General features: G+C 48.6%; 3 protein-coding genes across 4 annotated transcripts; 2 read left to right on the plus strand and 1 right to left on the minus strand.

Annotated features, from left to right (window-relative positions):
- Window positions 1-72: 72 nt before the first annotated feature.
- On the plus strand, window positions 73-4288 carry LRRC52 (leucine rich repeat containing 52). The gene is made up of 2 exons (XM_061451931.1): window positions 73-827; window positions 3888-4288. The coding sequence occupies exons 1-2, from the start codon at window positions 203-205 to the stop codon at window positions 4139-4141; spliced, it is 879 nt and encodes a 292-aa protein (XP_061307915.1). The 5' UTR covers window positions 73-202; the 3' UTR covers window positions 4142-4288.
- A 1109-nt stretch (window positions 4289-5397) lies between these two features.
- Window positions 5398-11831, plus strand: MGST3 (microsomal glutathione S-transferase 3). Of its 2 annotated transcripts, none has more exons than XM_061451935.1 (6): window positions 5398-5454; window positions 8148-8271; window positions 9335-9408; window positions 10004-10061; window positions 11157-11229; window positions 11590-11831. In XM_061451935.1, the coding sequence occupies exons 2-6, from the start codon at window positions 8155-8157 to the stop codon at window positions 11697-11699; spliced, it is 432 nt and encodes a 143-aa protein (XP_061307919.1). In that variant the 5' UTR covers window positions 5398-5454; window positions 8148-8154; the 3' UTR covers window positions 11700-11831. The 2 variants fall into 2 exon arrangements, with proteins under 2 accessions (XP_061307919.1, XP_061307918.1); XM_061451934.1 differs by having other exon boundaries at window positions 5411-5528.
- An 877-nt stretch (window positions 11832-12708) lies between these two features.
- Window positions 12709-22017, minus strand: ALDH9A1 (aldehyde dehydrogenase 9 family member A1). The gene is made up of 11 exons (XM_061451932.1): window positions 21720-22017; window positions 20874-21019; window positions 19692-19821; window positions 19239-19373; window positions 18538-18734; window positions 16793-16933; window positions 15900-16088; window positions 14180-14267; window positions 13683-13824; window positions 13013-13125; window positions 12709-12901 (listed from the first exon to the last, which is right to left on the minus strand). The coding sequence occupies exons 1-11, from the start codon at window positions 21898-21900 to the stop codon at window positions 12807-12809; spliced, it is 1557 nt and encodes a 518-aa protein (XP_061307916.1). The 5' UTR covers window positions 21901-22017; the 3' UTR covers window positions 12709-12806.
- Window positions 22018-22757: the final 740 nt, after the last annotated feature.

The following is a 22757-nucleotide window of genomic DNA, read 5'->3' on the forward strand; positions in this document are numbered from 1 at the left end:
TCCAGCCACTGTTCTGCACCAGAAATCCGTCTCGGTTTCCAGCTGGGCACTCTGCCAAAGAGTCAGGTGAGTCACGGACACAAAGTGCTTCCTGACAGCCTTGCAGCCAGACATCTCCTTGGCATGGCTGTGACAGTAACGCAGCTTCCGTAGGGCTCCTCGCAGTCCCCAAAAGGCTGAGAAGTCTGCAAGGTCTTACACCATGTCTCCTTCAGGTAGACCACAGCCCCTGAGCCTCCTGTTTCTTTTAGGGATGGGGATGGCATCAGAGAGGATCAACTGCCCGAGAAGTTGTAGCTGTCAGTACCTGGAAGTGAACTGCACAGGGCAGCAGTTGCAGGAGTTCCCTGAGGCCATCCCGCTGGATACCAGGAAGCTGATTCTGGCAGCAAACAACGTCTCATACCTGCCCACAGTGGAATTGAGCTTCCTGGCTGACTTGGTCTATCTGGACTGCAAGAAGAACCTCTTAGGGCATGACCTGGATTTCACTTTAATTGGTGTGGCCAAACTTGTCTATCTGGACCTCAGCTTCAACAGTCTCACACAGGTCACTTTCAGCACCTTCTCACACCTCCTCAGCCTGGTGGTACTGAAGATCTCAGACAATCCTAGCCTTGTGGCCATTGAGAAGGATGCTTTTGCCAACAACACCTGGCTGAGGCACCTGGATGTGAGCCGGACAGGCTTAACATTCCTAGACGCCAGCACTGTCCAAGACCTGCCCAACCTGAGGTTTCTGGGGCTCAGTAACAACCTGTGGCACTGCAACTGTTCCTTTCTGGACTTCATCACTTGGATGACAGAGAGCAACGTTCATTTTCCAGGTGAGGGCTCTGTGAACAGGACCTCTCTTCTCCCTACTGCAGATCTCTGTGGAATGGAGAGGGCCCTCTGTTCTCTTTCTCAAAACTTCAGCTCAGGTGTGTGCTGCTGCATGTTCCATCCTCTGGTGTTGCACAAAACAGAAACAAGATCAGCTGAGCTACATGTGCTCCACCCACAGAGTCACACTTGCTCACACCCTCAGGACAGTCAGAAAAGTGGACCCTTTAGCTAGAACGTTGTTGCTCTAAAATGGCTGGTTTCAGCCTCAGAAGGTGCCTGCAAGTCACAGCACCTTGTGATTGCAGTGCCAAGAATGAGAAACCCAGCACTGCTCTGGAAAATAAACACTGGGAAAACTGTTGCTGAATTTTCTGCCTCGTCTCCTGCTCTGATCGCTTAGTGCTGCCACAGTATCAGTGTGTGTATAACCATCAGTTAAGCCCCCTTTCTCTGCAGAAATGCTGCCTCTGTTCTGACCTGCTCAGGGCAGCCTCTCCAGCCCTGACCTCTCATCATCCACCAGTGTTCCTTACGCCTCAAACACCTGCCAGCGCTTCCCACACAATGTCCCTGGCAGGCAGACCTCATCCACACAACGTCTACAAGCGGCAATTCCACTCAGTGCTGAAAACAAAGCCAGGCTGAAAGCCAGTCAGTTCTTCCGCTGTAACCTTTCACTGACATAGTCTCTGGGAAAAGTTTGGGTAGTGTGGCAGCCAGTAAGAATTTTGCTGCTGACTTCTTACGGTGCTGTGATCACACCCTGATCCCTGATGGCCCTTTACCATACATGAAGAGTACTTTGCCTTAATAGCATAGCAGCTGTTACGCTAAGACAGATAAAAATTACAAATACTGCAACCTCCAGCTGTGAATGGAGCTCAGAGCAGGTACATTTGACTGATTCTCCATACCAAATGTGACCCAATGCTCAGAAGTCAGAGGAGGACATTTTGCTGTTCCCGTGGGAGCTCTGGTTTGGGTCCCTGCTGACATTTCATGGTGAGAGAAACAGAACACAAATTATGCTCAGAAAAATGTCCGTATCCTTATGTCTGGGAGGCTCCATATGGTTCCCACTATTCCTCCAGCACCTCAAAAGAAATTTGCACTCTTTTATCTTTTCCAAAATAAGAAATGTATGAATAATGCAAGTGAGCATTGAGTCCCATGAGCTGCAGCAGCACAGTGCAGCTTGCTGCTGAATAAAAGCCGTTTCTTGAAAAGAGAGTCTCTTAAGACTTCTTCGCATCACCTGGGATCCCAAAATCAGCTGTTTCAAAAATCATCATACTGAGAGATTCTGCAACTGGGCCATAGACATTGAGTGTTTATGAGGCAGGATAATTGCCAGTTCCCTTTCCCAGGAAAACACTGGTCCCAAGGGCAAAGCTTTGTTCTGCAGCTGCAGCACATGAACTCAACTCTTCTAAACCACCAAGAAGCACAGCAGAGCACATACTGATGAAGAAAGCTTGACTTTCAGTAATGCAGGACACAATAGAGATAAAGCAGCAAAAAAGAAATTGAGAAAGTCTGTCCATCAAGTAAGGAAGGGCCACAAAAGAGCCCAAGGAGAAAAAAAGGAAGGGCAAATGGAAGCTGATGTTAGGACAGAACCAAATTAAGGACATCTCTGTGTCTTATTAGATGTAGTAAGCTCCCTATAGACAGTGGAGTTATTTTCCACATGCAAGTTACAGGCAATTCTTGAACAGTATAAAGTACTGTTACTGATCTTAGCAGTAAGATCAGAGGTAACACACTGAACCCTCCTCCTCTCCACTGCTCCCTTTCCCTCAGGCCCATCTATCCCATGCATCAAGTAGTGACCAGCCTGTGTCTGCTCTGGGGAACACAAAACCTGCCCGGCAAGGGGAGAGGTACAGCCAAGAGCACCCTGTGCTTCCACAGCCACCAGAAGGAGATGGTGGTTTTACCATGCTCAGCCTTACAATCATAGAATAGTTAGGGTTGGAAAGGACCTTAAGAACATCAAGTTCCAACCCCCCTGCCATGGGCAGGGACACCTCACACCATGTTGGCTTTGTCCAGCCAGGCCTTGAACACTGCCAGGGATGGAGCATTCACAACCTCCCTGGGCAACCTATTCCAGTGCCTCACCACCCTTACAGTAAAGAATTTCCTCCTTATATCCAATCTAAACTTCCTCTGTTTAAGTTTTAACCCGTTACCCCTTGTCCTATCATTACAGTCCCTAATGAAAAGTCCCTCCTCAGCATCCCTATAGCCCCCCTTCAGATACTGGAAGGCTGCTATGAGGTCTCCACGCAGCCTTCTCTTCTCCAGGCTGAACAGCCCCATCTTTCTCAGCCTATCTTCATATGGGAGGTGCTCCAGTCCCCTGATCATCCTCGTGGCCCTCCTCTGGACTTGTTCCAACAGTTCCATGTCCTTTTTATGTTGAGGACACCAGAACTGCACACAATACTCCAGGTGAGGTCTCACAAGAGCAGAGTAGAGGGGCAGGATCACCTCCTTCAACCTGCTGGTCACGCTCCTTTTGATGCAGTCCAGGATACGGTTGGCTTTCTGGGCTGCAAGCACACACTGCTGGCTCATGTTAGGTTTCTATGCAAACCACTAACCACTAGTTTCTCATGCCTAACTGCAAACCTCTCTAATTGTCAAATGCACACAAGCCTCGTTATTCCAGACTAATTTAGACTCTATCCCTTCAGAAGGTGTTTGAGATTAAAAAAACCCACACAAGTTCTCTTATATTAAAATAAAAGTGTTTAATCAGCAGAGATGAGCAATGCAGGGACAGCAGTCTGCCTCAGTGGCACAATCCAGCAGGCAGTATTTTCCTGTGTATGGAGGCAACACCACAAAAATCATTCAGGCAATCTGGCAGCTGTGGTTGGGCAAGGGTTTGGCAAGGATCTGCCTGTCTGGTTTTACCTCAGCCATAGAGAGAGAGGGGTATGAAATCTGTAAACACTTTTCACTCTCCTCCATCATTTTTCTGGCAGGACTCCTGTTTACTAACACTTAAAACACAGGCAAAAGTCTTGCTTCTGCTTTTCCCTCTGCAGATGCTGACAATGTTACCTGCTATACCCCAGAAAGCTTGCATGCCCTGAAAATGCCTGCAGTGGAAGCACAGCTCCATTTCAACTGTCTGACCCAGCTGTACAAGCAAGACTACATCTTTCTGTGTCTCGCTGGCTTCTGCATATTCTTTGCCGGCACCGTGGCAGCCTGGCTGGCTGGCATCTGTGCTGTCATCTATGAAGTCCACATTTCAAAGGGAGAGGAGGAGGAGGAGGAAGAAGACACAGTCACTTAGGATCACCCTACAAATCCTTCTGAACTCATGGGAACTGAAGGCAGGCCCTTCCTGCCTCCTTTCTCACATAATGTCCCACTTCAGTTGTTTTTTGGGTTTTTTGTTGTTTTTTTTTCCTGAAGTGAAATAAAACTGCAAGAGGAGAAAGTCTGTCCCAGTTCTACTCACTGTGCTACCTCTACTTGTCTTCTTCCACTCAGATGCAGGACACTGGCAAAATATTCATTTGGGTGGAATGCTTGAGAGGTGTGGACAGTGCCAGGGCATTTACACTTCTGCTTTAACATGAGGCCACCGAAAAGCAGGACCATAGGGACCTGCTTGAAGAGGTATGATCTGAAACATGGGAAAGGCCCCAGCACTGTGCTCTAGTCACGGGGTTCACCAAGCCCTCCCTGGTCAGAAAGCCCAGCAGAGATTACTGGGACCAGCCTAGATAGCTTACTGGGGCCCCAGGGAATCCAAGAACTTTCTGCTGTGGAAAGGCAAGTACATGAGCAAGGAGGTTAAATCCAGGACTTTTAGGGGCCCAGGATCCCACTGGGTCTTGCTTGCTTCCCCATTACACTTGGTGACAGCGAAAGACATCATCTGTCCCCCTGCAGCCACACCCCTTGTACCTCCACCAGTTATGTTATGTTATGAACATTGACAGAAGTGCAAAGTTCAGCTTCAGTTTTGTATCACATATCTCAAAAACTAATGTAAAAAAAACCATGACTTACACACACTCCAAGTATTCTTGGAAATGGCTTGTGTTTCAATGCCAAAGTCCCATATACAGACCAGAAAAAAATGGAGAGGTAAATAAGAGCCTTCATATCTCTTAACGCTGGCAATTGCCAATAAAAGGATCTATTTACATGACAAAGTACGTCGACTTGACATGTGAAATACTGCTTCTTCATCCAGTACTAGCAAGGGCAACAAAGATGATTAAGGGAGTGGAGCATCTCCCTTATGAGGAAAGACTGAGGGAGCTGGGTCTCTATAGTTTGGAGAAGAGGAGACTGAGGGGTGACCTTATTAGTGTCTATAAATATATAAAGGGGGAGTGTCACGAGGATGGAGCCAGGCTCTACTCGGTGGCAAACAATGATAGGACAAGGGGTAGTGGGTACAAACTGGAACACAAGAGGTTCCACTTAAACTTGAGAAGTCGGTGAGCACCGCCCCACGCCGCCTGCAGCGGGGGGGTCGGGCACTGCGGGGTCCCGCCTGCAGGCGGTGTCGTGGGCAGACCCGGTCCCGGGCGCGACTCCGTTTCCGCCTCCGAACGTGCCTCGCTAGGTTCTTCTGCGCGGCGCCCCAGGGTGAGTGCGGGCCGTGGGCCCCCAGCTCGCCCCTCCAGCAGCGGAGAACGCGGCGGGAAGGGAGCTCAGGTGGAGTGAGTGCTCCGAATGCATGCTTATTATGTGACTGTCCTGACAGATGGCAAAAAAAAAATACAGCGAGCGCCGTGACCCTCCTGACTTCCCCTTCCCCCCGGGAGCAGTCTTCGGGGAGAAGCGTCTGCAGGGTGAGCGGGATGCGGCGAGGCCTTGTCTGCACCCCGGCATGATTAGCTTGCTTAGAGCCTGACCCTAGCCGCGGCGCTTGCAGTCTGCCTATGGAGCTAAGCCTGCGCGCTCGCCTGCTGACAGAGGGGTCGAAAGACTCTCCTGGGTTGAGAGCCTGAGCTTTTGTCGGGTAGTCCAGGCAGAACCCAAGCGCTCGTCTGCACGGTGCGGCTTGCTGAGGTTTGCTGACTCACAGTAACTGTAGTGGTATGGCAAACTTGATCTCCTTGATCTGGAGCAAAAGCATCCCCAGGAGCAATTCAGCTACAGCTCCCGGGCAGTGCTGTGTCACGCTCCAGAATCTCTTGGTCACGTGGCCCTGGCTTGAAGCATCCCTGCATGGAAGATACAAATTCAGTCTTGTGGGCCATGCCAGTGCTTGTCACCAGAGTCCTTGCGACTGCAGACAAAGGCTGCTGAAATGCTTGAGGGACCGGAATCCAGAAACAGGCACTAGGCATGCAGTCAGAGAGAGGGTAAAAGTCCTGTTGACTTTGGAGTGCTTAATGCAGCTCCAAATTACTAGAGCAAAGGTTTCAGGTGCAGTTTTATACCAACAGGGTAAGAGTAGCAACTTTGTAATACACCTGGCTTAATGCTCACTGTGGACTTTGCTGTGAAGATGAAACTTCATACTATAATTTAGCACTGTGAAGATAAAGTACCTGGTTCTTGCTGGCTGGCAGGTGTTTTCCACCAGCCTTGTAATCTGGAAGGAGAAACGTGACCATCAGCTTACTCTATTGAGTGGGAATGTGTTCTGTTTCCAGTGTGCCATCTGTCAGGTGCTAACCTCTATTACATGTGGGTTCAGCTGACTTTTCTTCGTTACTTTAGGATTTCAGTGTTCTTATTGATAATTGTGTATCAGACTTCATGTGGACAAAGCTAGCTGTTGTCTTCCTCTTGCTCTATTGATAATAATCCCTTTGCAAATGAGAAATAAAACCCTCTGATTCCTAAGATCCCTTGGAGGGGAGGGGGGCCAGTGCTGCTGCAGTAGGAAGGCTGTTTGCACCAGTTCCGTGAGGTGGCCCATTTTTCCCCACACTGACAGTTTGTGCTGTTGGGATAGCGCAGGAGACACCAAAACCTCATTATATCATGGAAGCATGATATAATGGATGAAGGTAGGCATCAGCTGGGCTTGGCTTGGAGAGGGAATCATCTACATGCTGGAGAGCCGTCTCTGCTGTTTTCTGCTGTGCTCATCATGCAGCACTATCTTGGGTCACACAGACAGACAAGATCTGAGGTTTGGGATTGTGCAAGAGGACCCATGGCAGATGGTTATAGGGAAGGATCCTTGTGCTCACTTGCAGCCAGGGAGGGTGGCAGGGCACTCGGTGTTGAGCAGCTCCCAGCAGTGCAGGCTGGACCAGCAGAATGGGCAGCAGGAAGGAGGGAGAAGCATACCACAAAGCCTTGCTGCAGGGCAGCGTGGCAGAGGCTGCTGGATGCACCCTGTGCTCTATGCTTCTGTCTAAGGCCTGCACAAGGAAGTGCAGAACCATTAAATGAAAACCACATGGGCCCTGCCATCTCCTGGCTGGCAGACTTGCTTGTGCAGATGTTGGTAAATAACAGCAGCTGCATGTTGTTGCAGGCTGTTCACTAACTTGTGACTTTGAGAGGGTCCCTTGAAGCCATGGGGCTGAGCATCACTCATCTGGCCGGTGCCTCTTTACCAGAAAGGTTTGGTGGATATTACTATTGTGGTGGGGTTTATTATTGTTTTATTGTTGACCTTAGCAGTACAAACTAACTATTCATGTAGCCCAGCACCTTTCACCTCAGGGGATTTCTGAGCCAGTGTGTGTTTGTATTATAATTCCCAACTTGCTTCTTATTCCCAGAGCTTGCCTGGTTTCTCCTTGAGTTTATGAAAACTGCCTGCATTGGTAGCATCCCTCAGCAGGGAGTTCCACAGGTCTGCTTTTCATTGCATGAAACAACACTTCTTTTGTTTTTTTTCAGGTCTATTTACTGACTTAATTTGGTAGTCTCTAGCCCTGGTGTTGAAGTGGTTGTGAACAATCAGTTCCCATCCACCCCTCCAGAATGTCTGGTTGGGCACAGCACAGTCAGTGTCAGTGAGTTGATAGGACTTAGCCAGCCGCAGCCAGAGCTGATGGAACCTACTGTTGGCCGTAGTCGTGCTTTGAGCCAGCGGCAGAACTCCATACACCAGCTCCCACCAACACTTATGCCATTTTAAGGCTTGACAGGAATTGCTCAGAGAGCCCTTGGTTTGTGCTGCTTAATAGCCAGCAGGCACCAAGAAAAAATTCCTCAACTCACTGTTTCTGTTTTCCTTCAGCCAGTCTCTGTGCTGGGAGGTCTTGGGTCCATATTCAGCAAGTCATCCACATACATACCTGCATGTATTGAGCTGACACTTCTCCAGTCACACCCTGAAATAGTAACAAGCTCTCTTTCTCTGACAGCACCAGCATGGCTGTTCTCTCCAAGGAGTATGGCTACGTCATCCTGACAGGGGCTGCCAGCTTCTTCTTGGTCATGCATCTTGCGGTGAAAGTGGCCAAGGCTCGCAAGAAGTACAATGTGGAGGTGAGTGCTCAGGCTGATGGAACAGGAAGGTTGGAGCCAGTCTGCAGGGGATATTGCAGACAAGCTAGGTGACCCCTTGCTTATTTTGGGTGATTTGCCAACATTTCCTGCCCCACCACATGGATATAGAAGGGGAGCTGCCATTCTGGCTTTCCAGACTGGAGCAGATGGCATGACAGAGCTTGGGGTTTGGGACATGAGGTGATTCCCACCAAGCCAATACAGCTGAAAGCACAAGGCTTTGAGCTTGGAATCACTAATGAACAAGAAACTGCACATCCCTTTTTCCCCTGCAAAGAAGGCTGATGCAGCATTTGGGCAAAGAGATAATAGTGGAAAAAAAGTGACTAGAGGGTTTCTCAAACTTGGGGTCATGTGAGCCCTATCATAAGAAGTCTTCCAAAGTGACCTTCCCTCAGCATCCATTGAGGAGCCTTTGAGCTTGGCAGGGCTGTGGGATAGGTGGGGGCAGCCAGTCCTGTCCATGAGTCAGGGTGATGGCATGCAGAGGCTTCTGTGCCACTTGGCTCCAGCACAAATGCTCCTTTATGGGAAGTCACAAGCAGCGGTGGGCACAACGTCAGTCCTGGGCATGTGCTGCAGGCCATGGTGCCTGTTGGGGTGACACCTCTCCTACTGCATGAAGTCAGGGTTACAACAAACGTGTCCTCCCAGGGCTGTTCCTGGGTGATGGGCTGTTGCCAGTTCAGAGATGTGGGGGCACATCTTTGGTAAGGGTGCTTTGTTCTCCTCTCCAGAGACGGGATTTAAACAGGGAGGTCACACAGTGCCTGGCTATCTTCTGTTCAAAGCAGGAGACGGTTATGTTGCTCGGGGAGCTCAAGAAGCAGCCTGGGGCAAGCAATTTCAACAAAGCATTTGCTGCATGCAGGGCAGAAGACAGGCTCTAACTTGCCAGTGCAAGTCAGTCCTGCAAGCAGTCAGGGAGCACTGAGCTTTCCAGGGAGAGGTGCAGCAGGGCTTGCTCCATTGCTAGAGAACAGGCTTCTGAGCCCAGACTGCACTTGCTCATATTTTGCTGCTACTTTATTCTTTTTGGCAGTATCCAATCATGTACAGCACAGACCCTGAACATGGGCGTATGTTCAACTGCATCCAGCGTGCACACCAGAACACGTAAGTAACATGTATGCATGCAGGCCTTGGAAATAGCCCAAATTGTGGAGCAGGCCCTACAGCTAGAGACTCACTGCTGCCAAATGCTTAGGTTCATCCTCAGTGCTTGAGGAAGACACACTGCTGTGTAACACTTAGCAGTAAGGCCATGCTGGCTCTTTACCATGCCTTAAACCATGAGACAGGGCTGTGAAGCAGCCTCCTCTTCCCAGTGTCTGGCTTTTTGCCTCCATGGGTGGATCTAGACACTAAAAATCTTGTTTCTGGAGAGTCCATCGGGGGGCTGCTGATCTGTTGTGATGTCCAGGTCTCCCTGGGAATAGGCCTAAGTCCACCCAACTATGCTAGACCAGGAAGTAACAACTCCTAGGTTAGCTGATGGTAAGTAGTATTTAGCAGGGGCTTACGGCACAGAAAATCTGTGCATGCTCAGATTTCTTTTTTCCTCCATCTGTGGCCACAGTATCAAGCATGGAGACTTGTAACAGTCAGGCCCAACAGTGACCTTGGCAGGTGATGCTCACAGCTTGTGCATTTCTGGAGTTTGCTCTCTGTAAGCAACTTGAGAACATAACCTCCTTGCTTTTATTTTCAGGTTGGAAGTTTACCCTGTCTTCCTGTTCTTTTTAGCCACCGATGGAGTCTTTCACCCAGTAAGTGACACTGCAGTGCAGGTCTGCATGACTGAACTTTGCTCTTGGCCTCTGACTTGGGAAGGGTGTGAGGCAGCAGGCAGCTTCACTAGCCACATCATGCTTCATAGCTGTGCCCCTTTTGAAAATGTAGTTGTAGAGGTCTTGTGCAGAGAAATCACAAGTATTTAATAAACTTGTTCCTGCTACTTCAGGTATTAGACCTCTTTCCTACACCTAAGGCTGCCTTGTTGGACAAAGAGAAGCATTCAAGCCTCCAATCTGTGAGTGGAAGGGTCCCTCCAAGCCTGCCTGTTTTTTCCAAGGCCTGCAGGGTCCTGCTGGGCTTCCATTAGTGCTACTCAGCAAGAATGCTTTTTCCCCCTATCTAAACAGACTTTCATGAGGAGTTTTATCTGATAAGAATAGATGGGGAACACTATGATCTTCACACTCACTGCCACCACCAAAAGAGGTGTGTGAAGGATCAAAAAAAGCTTGGATTATTTTTCACTGAAAGATGTAGACAACTCGGGAGGAGGCAGGCGTGTGGGAGAGGCCAAAATCAGTAGCTCTTTTTTTGCCACCAAGAGACAAATCAGGTCCTTCTTGAATATTTTTTTTCAGAGAGGGAAAGAAGTAGCATAGGCAAATCTGACAAACCGGAGTCACATTGCAGCAGGTTCCAAGTGGAAACTTGTAACACCCAAAACAGAAAAATGTGTGCATCTACTGTAGGCACTGAAGTGGGGCTTGGGACAACAGCTGCCTCCAAGATCCTGGCACTTGGTGTTGCTCATTAATTGGACAGTGCTGCTGCCTGTACGACTTATCCATGTCTTGCCTGGGAGGAGTTGTGCTGCAAGAGCAAGGCTCAGCAGCACATTGCATGCTCTCTCCCCAAAGATGTCATGAAAGTGACTCCTCCTATACAAAACTCAATCTAGCACACTGCATCAGTCACCCACCTCCTCCTTGCTGACTCCCAGCTGTCCTAGCAAGATCAGGACCCTTGCTGCAATTGCTGGTTACTTCTTTGAAGCAGGGCTGCTAGAACACCTAAGCACATGCAAGCAGCATGTCTCCAAAACCTTAATGCTTCTCCTTTTTCTCTAGCGGATTGCTACAGGGCTTGGCCTCACCTGGATCGTTGGAAGACTCCTTTATGCCTATGGTTACTATACAGGAGGTAGGTCTTTAGTCTGCAGCATGCAGCAGGTGCTTGGAAACTCAAGTCTCCTGCAGTGGCCTCAGAGCTTTTTAACTCCAGCTCACATCAAAGAAGCAGCATAAAGCTTCCAGTCAGGGTATAGAGAACAGGGTGCAGGTCCACAGGCTGCTAATGCTGCAGTATGCTCTTCCTACTGATGGGAAGAGCACTAGTCTACTAATAGTGCACACTGATGGTAGGTACATGGCCTGAGCTGGTGCCTGCTGGTTTGCCTTGTGATTTATCTTGAGTTCCTGCTTCCTCTTTAATTTTCAGTATGGGCTCTTCCTCCAGTGATGGGCTGCTGAACTGACCGAACATGTCATCTTCTTTTTTCAGAACCAAAAAACCGAAGCAGAGGGGCCATTGGTTCACTTGCACTCATTGGGATGGTGGGCACAGGCGTGTATTCAGCTTTCCAGCACCTCGGCTGGATCAGCAAGAACTGACATCCTAATGGCTACCTGGGAAATTAAAGGGATTTTTAGTTTGTTTTCTTGTAGAACATTTCCTGGGTTTTGTTGGGGTTCTTTTTGCCTTTTGTCATTCAATAAAATGAAGCTGTCAATTCCGTATTTTCATTCTAAAGATACAGAGGGTTTTCTTAAGAAGTCTGCAGAATGCCAGAACAACTCTGGTTTTGTAGACTCACAGAAATCTGCATGTCACACAGAGATGTTCTACGTTTTATGATTTCAGTGACCGAAAAGCCATCTACCAACTTGTTTAACACATACAGCAACAACCGTATTTCTGGACCTCTCAATTCATGTCACAATACAAGAACATGTTCCAGAGTTAATACTTACTTGATTGCTACAAAAAAACAAACAAAAAAACACTGTTGGCAAGCATTTAAAACTGTTGCTTGATCATCTTTATAAAGAAGAGTAGGCTTATAGGAAGGAAGTCAAATAGCATTTGTTTAAGAGCAGCAGGCCTCTAACCTATGCTGGACCCTGGTTGTGCTCCCTGCGCTGTGGGGATGATTCTCAGGGCCATGCCTGTCCCAGGTGGCATTAGCTAAACATCCCCACAATAGCTTGTTCCCCTTGGAAGTGAGGCACAGACAGAAAAAGCAAAACTTGTGTTATGGGAGCTAGAGGAAATGACCAATCCTACCTTTAAGACTTTTATGTAGTCAGAGACTAGATGGAGCCTGTAGCTACAGGGTATCAATGTCCAAGAGCTTATATGTGCATTGAGTAGGGACATACCTTTTAAAAAGTTGACTGATGGTAGGAGGTGCATGCTGCACCAGAAAGAACCTGTGCAAGACCTCTGCTACTGATAAACCTCTGGTAACACCTACTTAGCTGCATGAGCTGCTGCTAAAAGCCACACTGCTACCTCCTACTCAGAGGTTCCCATCCTGCACCAGGCAGGCCCTTATATTGCAGGGGGAGGGTGGATAAATGCTGCTCCAGCACTATTTCCCCTCCTAGGCACTTCACTTACTTACAATTTTAGAGCACTTTATTGCTGTGTACATGATCCGTATCTCTGTCTAACAAGCAAGAACTGGTTGATGCTCCCTTGAGCCAACCCCAGAGGCACTAAAACACTGATTCCACATCACCCATCTCTACGCAGACAGTCTTCAGCTGTGAGTAGTACTCAATGGCTGCCCGTCCATTCTCTCTGCCAAATCCTGCAGGGACAAGCCAGAAGTGAGAACACAGCTCCATGCAGTACCAGGTACCACTCATACCCCCGTCTAGCTGGCACATAGTCATACCAGGGAAGGTCAAACAGAGCTCACCTGATGCCTTGTATCCTCCAAAAGGCAGCTCCACAGGGCTGACGTTGTAGTTATTAATGAAGCACATCCCAGCCTTGAGAGCAGCCACTACCCTGTGAGCCTTCTGGATATCCCTGCAGGAAAAGGACAGTTTAGCTGTATCCCTTCCCATTCATCCCCTCCTTCCCTGCCAGCTAACACACCACTAGAGAAAGGTCCACAGGTCACAGCAGTTTTCAGAGTCTGACCTCCCCTACTCTGTCTTTGCCAGCTCAAAGGACACATCACCTATTCCCAAGTACATTCAAAACTGATTTGAAAAGGCAGGACAAGGACACCAGCAAAGCAGACTATGGCAAACAGCCAACAGCTGTCTTTGCATGCTTTCAGAAGCATAGCAGGCTCCTGCTGCATGTCACCTGGAGATGCAGGAAGGCAGGCAGCAGGCCAAGCACAGGCTGGAAGGAGTCTGAAGGACAGCTGGGCCCACTTAGCCCTTCAGAAAAAAATGGGAGGAGATGCATAGTCATTTATAAAGTTCCCTCTTGGCAATCCCTTGCTCCAGCTTTTCTGGAAGAGGATATCCATGTGTATGCCAGGGATTGCAAGACAAACATCAAGTTGTCACAGTATTTCCCTTCTTGTCCCCTCCCTAGACTGCTTCCACACCAGTCACACTTTCCAGTCATACCTGGTGAAGACTCCACCTGCCAAGCCAAATTTGGTGGTGTTAGCTCTTTCCACAGCCTCCTCCTCCGTGTCAAATGGCAGAATGGACATGACAGGCCCAAAGATCTCTTCCTTCACACATGTCATGTCATCTGTACAGTTCCCTGGAAGGATGGCAGAGCACATGGGCTTTAAGAGGAAGATCTAGGTTGCACAGCCTGTGCATTCAGCAACCCACACAGCCTTCAAGCTAGCACTCACCACTGCACAGCCCCCTCTCCCCCTTGGCTTGGCTAGCAAAGGAGCAAGCCCCATCCTGCATCTCAAGGCAGCAAAGGCACAAACTGCACGATTCCCGTCAGACCCTTCAACACCAGAGATTTCTCTGGATACCCATATGAATGTCTGCCCACACTGTGGACATATACAGTCAGGTTACACTGAACACAGCTTTCTCTAGAAGAAACTCAGCAATATCCATGTAGAAGACTACACTATCATGAACAGGAAGGATCATACCTAACACACAGGGTCGCATGTAGTAGCCATTCTTCAGCTTCGGGTCATCTGGCACATAGAGGTCCCCACCGCACAGAACCTCTGCCCCCTGAAAAAGAGCCAAGCAGAGGAGCATCCTGCACAGCTGGCATAGCTCAGAGCTCCATCCAAGCTAATCTTGAATTGTTTCCAAGGATGGGGTTATCTACCACCTCTCTGGGCAACCCATTCCAGTGTTTCACCACCCTCACAGTGAATAATTCCTTCCATATATGTAGTCTGAATCTACCCTCTTTTGCTTTAAAACCATTATCCCTTGTCCTGTTGCAACAGGCCCTGCCAAAAAGTTTGCCCCCATTTTTCTTATAGCCCCCTTTAGATACTGGAAGACTGTAATAAGGTCTCTCTGGAGTCTTTTCTTCTCCAGGTTGAAGAAGCCCAACTCTCTCAGCCTGTCCCCACAGCAGAGGTACTCCAGCCCTCTGACCATCTTTGTGGCCTTCCTCCAGGCTCACTCCAAAGGTCCACATCCTTCTTAGGCTGGGGAGCCCAGAGCTGAACACAGTACTGCAGGTGGGTTCTCAAGAGAGCGGAACAGAGGGGCAGAATCCCCTTCCTTCAACCTGCTGGTCACACTTTGATGCAGCCCAGGATACAGTCAGCTTTCTGGGCTGCGAGTGCACACTGTGGGTTCACATCCAGCTTTTCATCCACCAGTACCTGCGAGTCCTTCTCCTCAAGGCTGTTCTCAATCCCTTCATCTCCCAGACTGTATTGATACCAGGGTGTGCTCCAACCCATATGCGGCACCTTGCACTTGGCTTTGTTGAGCCTCCTGAGGTTCACATGGGCCCACTACTCAAGCTTGTCCAAGTCCCTCTGGATGACATCCCATCCCTCAGGCATGTAAACTGCACTACTCAGCTTGGTGTCATTAGCAAACTTGCTGAGGGTGCACTCAATCCCACTGCCTGTATCACTGATGAAGATAATAAACAGTACTGGTCCCATTATAGACCCCTGAGGGACACCACTATTACCAATCTGCATCTGGTCATTGAGCCACTGACCACTACCCTCTGATGCAACTATCCAATTCCCCATCCACAAAACAGTCCACCCATCAAATCCATCTCTCTCCAATTTAGAAAGAAGGATGTTGTGGGGGACTGTGTCAAAGACCTTAGAGAAGTCCAGATAGACAACATCCATACCTCTTCCTCTGTCTATTAATGTAGTCACTCCATCACTGAAGGCCACTAGGTTGCTCAGGCAGGACTTGCCTGACCTTGGTGAAGCCATACCGGCTGTCTTGAATCACTGCTCTGCCCTCCATATGCCTTCACACAGCTTCTAGGAGGATCTGTTCCATGATCTTCCCAGGCAGAGAGGTGAGGCTGACAGGTCAGTAGTCCCCAGGGTCCTCCTGTATAACCTTCTTAAAAATGGGTGCAATGTTTCCCTTTTTCCAGTCACTTGACTGCCACGACTTTTCAGGTATCATGGAGAGTGGTTTGGCAACTACATCAGCCAGTTACCTGAGGATGCTACAATGCATCTCATCAGGTCCCACAGTCTTATGTTATCTAGTGGCCCAAGACACTTACTGAGTAATTCAACCACAACAGAGAAATAAAACGAGCTGAACTGGAAGACATGGGGCAGGAAAGCAGCTCTGGACTGTTTGTCTAACAAGACAGTGATATTTCAGGGCAGTCACAAGGCAGCATCACAATCTCACCTGTTCCTTCGCCTGCTTGATAAAGCCCTGGACACGATCCAGGTGGGGTCGGTTGATGAGGGCTCCCATCCGTGTGTCTTCCAGAAGCGGGTCTCCAATTTTGATTTTCTGTGTGCGTTTCACCACCTCCTTTGTAAAGACATCCAGTATCTTCCTCTCCACAAATACCCGCGTGCCATTGCAGCACACCTGAGATACAGCACAGGTGGTTCAGTACATGACACACAACAAGCACTCCACAGTCTTTCCCTGTTTGGCTCCTGCTATAAAGGTTCTCAGGAAATCACCTCCACAGCTACTAAACAAGGTAACTTGCCCCTGGGAACAAAGAAGACTACATTACCCTGCTGCTCATAACTGCACTGAACAGTCCATGATGGACGTAATAGTACTGACGCAATCAGGTAGCAAAACTGCATCAAGTCACAAGCAGAAGAGAACTTTAGCTGACTTTTCAGTTCCCAGAGATGAACCTGGTAAGCCCATTTGCCAGCAGCATTTCAAAAAAGCCTGCAGCACATGTGGAGATCCCAAATTTGGGAGAGACAGAGTCCCATAGGGTCATGGCTTAGCACACAAGACTAGAACCTGCTGCCCCTCCAGAGGATACCAGCACAGGAACAGCTGCTCTGAGCTGGGTACTGGTTGTTAGAGAAGTTCTGCTTCTGGGAAGGACAGGGCATCAGGTAAGACACACTCTGCTGGGACAATATCTACTACCTTCTGCAAGGACATCCATTCCGATCCTTTGCGACACTGCACAGGGAAATGCATGGCAAGATAGGGGTATCAGGGCATCCCTCACTACAAAAGGCCACAGCCTAGCTCTGCTGCCCCATTCTCAAACCCTCCACCTCACTGGAGAGGATCGTTCCTGCCACAAGGACACACACCTCACCCTGTGTAAGGAAGTTGGCCATGAGGGCTCCATTCACAGCATTCTCCAGGGCACAGTCTGAAAAGATGATAAGGGGGGATTTGCCCCCCAGCTCCAAGGTGACTGGCTTGATGCCTTTAGCTGCCATCTCCATAATCTGAGGGAAACAAGGACAGAAGAGACAAGTGACCCACTGGCAAAGAGAAGCCTGGTGGAGGGAGGGAAGAGAGACCCAAAAGGTGAGTTCCTGCAGGGCCCTTCACCAATAGAAGCAGCACAAAGGGCAAGCTGGGTTTCCTAGATGTGTGTAGTTCAACTGGGGATGGTTTCAGAGGGTTTGATTCTTGTTATTTTCTGAAGATAAAACCAACAAAACCTGAGGAGTCATCTACAGGAAGTCTTGTGCTCATGTAAGCTGAGGACAGCTGTAACTGTGTCACTGCACCCCGCAGGTACACACATGTACTGTGTTCAAGGGCAACATTTCACAGAATCGTTTGGGTTGTAAGGGACCTTAAAGGTCATTCAGTTCCAACTCTCTGCCATGGGCATGGACACCTTCCACTACACCAGGTTGCTCCAAGCACCATCCAACCAGGCCTTGAACACTGCCGGGGATGGGGCGGCCACAGCTTCTCTGGGCAATCTGTGCCACTGCCTCACTGGCCTCACAGTAAAGAATTTATTTCTAGTATCTCATTTAAGTCTACCCTCTTTCAGTTTAAAGCCATTTCCCCTTGTCCTGTCACTATATGCTCTTGTAAAAAGCCCCTCTCCAGATTTTTTTGTAAGCCCCCTTTAGGCACTAGAAGCTGCTCTAAGGTCTCCCTGGAGCCTTTTCCAGGCTGAACAAACCCAATTCTCTCAGAACCTCTCCATAGCAGAGGTGCTTCAGCTCTCTGACCATCCCTGTGGCCCTCCTCTGGGCTCATTCCAACAGGTCCACATCCTTCTTATGTTAGGGAGCCCAGAGCAGTACTCCATATGGGGTCTCACCAGAGTAGAGGGGGAGAATCCCCTCTCTCAACCTACTGGTCACCTAGTCACACTCCTTTTGATGCAGCCCAGGATACGGTTGGCTTTCTGGGCTGCAAGCACACACTGCTGGCTCATGTTGAGCTTCTCATCAGCCAAGACCCCCAAGTCCTTCTCAGGGCTGCTCTCAATCCAGTCTCTGCCCATCCTGTAGTTGTGCTTAGGATTGCCCCAACCCACAGCAGGACCTTGCACTTGCCCTTATTAATCTTCATGAGGTTCCCCTCTTTCAAATCAGAACTTATTTCTAGAAGTCTAGGGACTTTTAATTTTTGAAGAATTAATTGAGCATAAGAAATTCACAGAAACTAACCTCTTGCTTAAAACCAGTAGACTCTAAGCAGCTAAAGTGAACTGTTACTGCCAAAAACATTCATATAATTTCCTAGCACTGCTGTTTTACATACCCTCTTCCCCACATAGACAGCCACTGTAGCAGCTCAGAGACTTCACTGCAATCAGTGTCTACACAAGGGAAGATGACCATGGGGTTCCTCTAAAAAGACTGAGCGCCTAAGCTAGTGCCCAGTGGGCTAATGGGAGCCCTAGAGTAACTTTGTGTCATTTGTATGTGCAAGGTCCTTGCTCAGAATGAAATGTACTGACTCCCACCCCATCTTTATAAGCCTCATGCACAAAAGCTCAAGAAGGTATTGGCATCCACAACACACCACAAAGGCCAGCACTACAGACCTCTTGCATCCCTGACTGCAAAGGTGCCCTTACCTTCATGCCAGTTGGCACACTGCCAGTAAAAGAGATTTTGGCCACATCTGGGTGATGACAGAGTAACTGGCCCGTGGCTGCCCCACCCTGCACCACGTTGAACAGCCCCTTGGGCACACCAGCCTCTGTGAAGATCTCTGCCAACTTCACCACTGAAACGGGGGTGAAGGGAGAAGGCTTGAAGACCATTGCATTGCCTAGGGGAATGCAGACAGAGGCAAGGCAGGGTTAACACCTGAAATACTTTAAAAGGAGGAAAAAAAACCCCAAACGAACAAAAAACCTCACCCCACACAATGAGTTTGTCTCAACATATCCCAGAAGATCCCCCCCCAAAAGAATGGGAAACAGTTTCAGATAAACATTGCAACCAGCAAAAGAGAGGAACTGCACTTTCCTGCTGGGAAAGGCCAGGGAAGATGGGGCTGCTGATCCTGCACTGCAGACATTTCCAGAGACCTTCCTTATATGGTACAAAGCCACGCAATCAGCCTTTCTCCTTATGCACTCCCACCCTCTTGGTGCCTGCCATGTTTTCGTTTCCATTTCTTTTCTCTTCCTGCCAGAGTAGCAGCTTGAAGGTTCTGCTAATCCTTTAACAACTCCTTCAAGGTAATCCTGGACTTCATCCCCCAAATCACTCTTTCCCACAGGATGATTTGGCTTCAAGGAGAAGCTTGTGTAGGCAGAGTCTCCATTACCACAAGCCAAGGCTGGGGCAGACTTCCAGCAGGCAATCTGGAAAGGGTAATTCCAGGCTCCAATCCCAACACACACCCCGAGGGGCTCTCTCCGAGTGTACCCAAAGGATCCCCCTGGAAGTTGGATGTGTTCACCTGCAAAGAAAAGAAACAGCCAGAAGAAAAATAAAGCCCCTACCTGTCTCATCAGAGCTTCAGGGGCCAGAACTCACTTTAATTTGGAACAGACACGCAGCTTTTACCCCAGCAAGTTCGCAGAAGGTGTGTAAGTTGCAACAGAACACAGCAGCATTAGGCAGAGATCTCTGAAAATCCCTCCAAGATCTTCAGAAAAAAGCAACAGTCCATCTCTTAGAGAAATCAGCAGCAAAGATGGTCTTGTGCCATGAAGTTACCAGGGAATGCAAGTGACAGGACAGAGAGTAAAGAGCAAACTCTTGCTAACGTTCTCACCAGCTAGAGATCCTGCTAGTCCTGCATAATACTCCAGGCACTGCCAGGATATGTCGATGTCCACTCTGGCTTCAAAGATGGACTTCCCATTGTTGATGGTTTCCATGGTGGCAATTTCTTCTCTCTGCTCCTGTGGGAAGCACAGAGCACTGACATGTTAGAGAAGCCTATAGCAGAACTTCACAATGAGATAGCTGTTTCCCAAGCACATAAGTCCCAAACAAGACTCTGCAATCAGGTAAGCCAGGCTCTGCTGTGAGAAACTGTCATCTCTAAAATGTACATTCCCAACTGCTATTTATCAATTTCCCTGGGCCAATTGATCACAGGGTAATGTTAAACACTGAGGTTCCCTGCTTGTCCAGTCTGTCCATCCCTGTCTATCTAAAAGATGAGCAAACCTGAACTTAGAAGCCAGCTGGCAAACAACAGACTGGGAAGAAGAGCAAACAGCAAGATCAAAATGGAACCAGAGGACTTAGTGAAGGACAAACGAAGCAACACAGCTGTGACTTGTCCTTTAACAGACCATATTCCAGGCAGAAACAGTATCCTGCTGTGGAAGTTTGGCAAAAAAAAAAAAAAAAAAATTTCTATCATCACATACACATACCAGGGAAAGAAAGTCTGGTTTCTTACAAATCTGTGCTTTAATGCTAACATCTAAGAACATGTTACTTTGCAAAGGAGTTTGTGATAAAGCTAGCTTACTTGTATCCTCTCCCAAGTGTGTTATCTGCTATCTAAAAGTCAGCATTCCAACATTTTTTAGTGCTAAAACAAGGCCTACTCCAGCCACGTGACAGCAGCATCTTGACAAGCTGAAAAGTTCAATAATGTAACGGTTATGCAATTTCAACTTTGAAACTGCATGCAGTGAAGCTTTATCTTTGAAGCTATGAAACAAAGTAAGAGCCCTGAAAGATGTCAACTGGATAGCTTTAGTTTTGTGTCTTTTAACAGAACTAAGCAGAGAAGTTACACACTGCTTTTGAATAGAGCGACAGACTAAAGCCCTGCAAAAGACAGCCTACTGTCTTCTGGACACAGGTGGGTTTTAACTCTTGTGTTCCTTCTGGAGCTCAGGAAGTCCTGCTGAAAGGCCCCAGCAGCCACATTAACCCACAAGAAAGCTCAGAGACAGAACCTCTCCAAGAGAGGAGGTGAGCTCCCACAACATACCCGAATAATTCTGGCAGCCTCCAGCATCACCCTGCTTCTCTCCATCCCAGACATCTGACTCCATATTTTAAAGGCAGCCTTTGCACTCTGCACAGCCAGATCAACTTCCTTCTCCCCAGAGCAGAGCACCTTGCATATCACACGACCTGGGAACATTTTAAACATGAAATAAGAAAGACAGACGTCTCAGAAAAGGGGCACTGAAGAATGTAGTTTATATTGTATCAAAACACGAAGACTTCAGTCCAGTCATTTCTACCAGGCTACACAACTTCATGCTGTGATTCCACTGATTTTTAATTGGCTACAGAAGAGGCACTTTAATTCAGCTGCTCTGATTTAAAGATCTGTAATTCTCCATAGTCGTGTTCTGGTTACTAATTAGCTCAACTCATTACAAAATTCCTCTGTTCCCCACTGGAGCTTGTTATACTTCTACTACCAGCCTCAGGGCTCTGTTACATATTGTTCTGCATAGTTAAGCGCTTTCTTGAAATGATTCTGCTGAAAATTACATACCTCGAGATAAAAACATAAATTAATTTTAGAAATGTTTAAATCGTGTTATTTGCCAAGATCAGGCACCACTCGATTATTTGTTTGACAGCAAATCAGAGCTGATTTATGCTGAGGAGTCTGACAATGGACCTGCACTGCAGGTGGCAAAACGCAGCCCTCAGACCACCACGGCGTTAAGGACGCCTTCACAGGCAGCATCTGACGGCGGGAGAAGTCGAAAGCGTCCGACCCTTGCAGGCAAATACAAAGAGGCAACTCTGGGCTCTGACCCCGCGTCTCAGAGCAGGGTCAACCCCCCCACCCCAAGCAGACAGAGCGGGGCTGTACCTGTGGCAGGCTCATACACCTCCTCAGCCTGCCCGCCGTCGGTCGGATGAACGCGGGCGCCCGCCCGGTAGTTAAGGGGCTGGTGGATGGTGACGGTGCCGGTAGCGCTGCTCATGGCGAGTCTGGATCGGATCACGAAGAGAGAAGGAATGAAGGCCGACAACCGGGTCCGCGCCTGCATCGGCTGGGCCGTCGGCTGAATGCGGTGGGTGGGGAAAACCCCACGGGAGAACCCACAACCTCCAGGACACCCCCTTCCGCTAGCGCCGCTTCCGCCGCCGCCGCCACCTTTTACCTCTGGGCCGCGGGTTTCGCAACACCCCTGCCCGACGTCTGCTTGCGCGCCGAGGTGTGGCGGAGCCCGCGACCCTGCCCAGCGCTCGGGCTCCCTCTGGCGGCTCGGAGGTATTACGGAGTGCAGTGTGCAACTAGCTCCCCTCCCCAAGACACCGCGTGCGGTGTGATGCGACTTGGCGCGTGCTCTATAAAACAGCGAGAATTAACTCAATATTCACTATTTAACATGGTATTGCACCTGCTGCACGCTGTGTAAGGTGTTTCAAATTTATCCCTTTGCCATGCATCTAGTAAAAAACTTCCCAGTAAGACATACCCTATGATAAACCTCTGGTCATCGAAGCAAGAAAATAAATAGCCCCTCACGTTACAGCGTAACTTGAGTCGCACTAAGATTTATTCACCCTTTTTAAACAAGGTGAGCAGGTTCCAGCTAACAAGATTGATCCAGACAGTTATTTGGTGAAGCAGGAGACAGTGTAGAGAGCTTCCTGGCCCAAGAGTGAAGCTTTTTAAGAGATGTACTGATGATCATCAGTCTGTTTAGCAGTAAAGTTAAGGGGCATGAGCAAAAACACTGCTGTGATAACCACTTAGGCAATAAAGAGTTGAGTAGCAGTGGATGGTACAGACATAATTTAACAGTTCACTCAAGTTTGCAGGTCAGGTTTGTTTCTGTAATTGAACAGATTCTGCCTAAGTAAGCAATTTTTACAGAAGCCACCGAACACCCCAAAAAAT

Source organism: Pezoporus flaviventris, unplaced genomic scaffold, assembly GCF_033815535.1.
Source record: "Pezoporus flaviventris isolate CSIRO_AGI_PZ_B2104156 unplaced genomic scaffold, CSIRO_AGI_Pfla_v1 ptg000013l, whole genome shotgun sequence".
Lineage (NCBI taxonomy): Eukaryota > Metazoa > Chordata > Aves > Psittaciformes > Psittacidae > Pezoporus > Pezoporus flaviventris.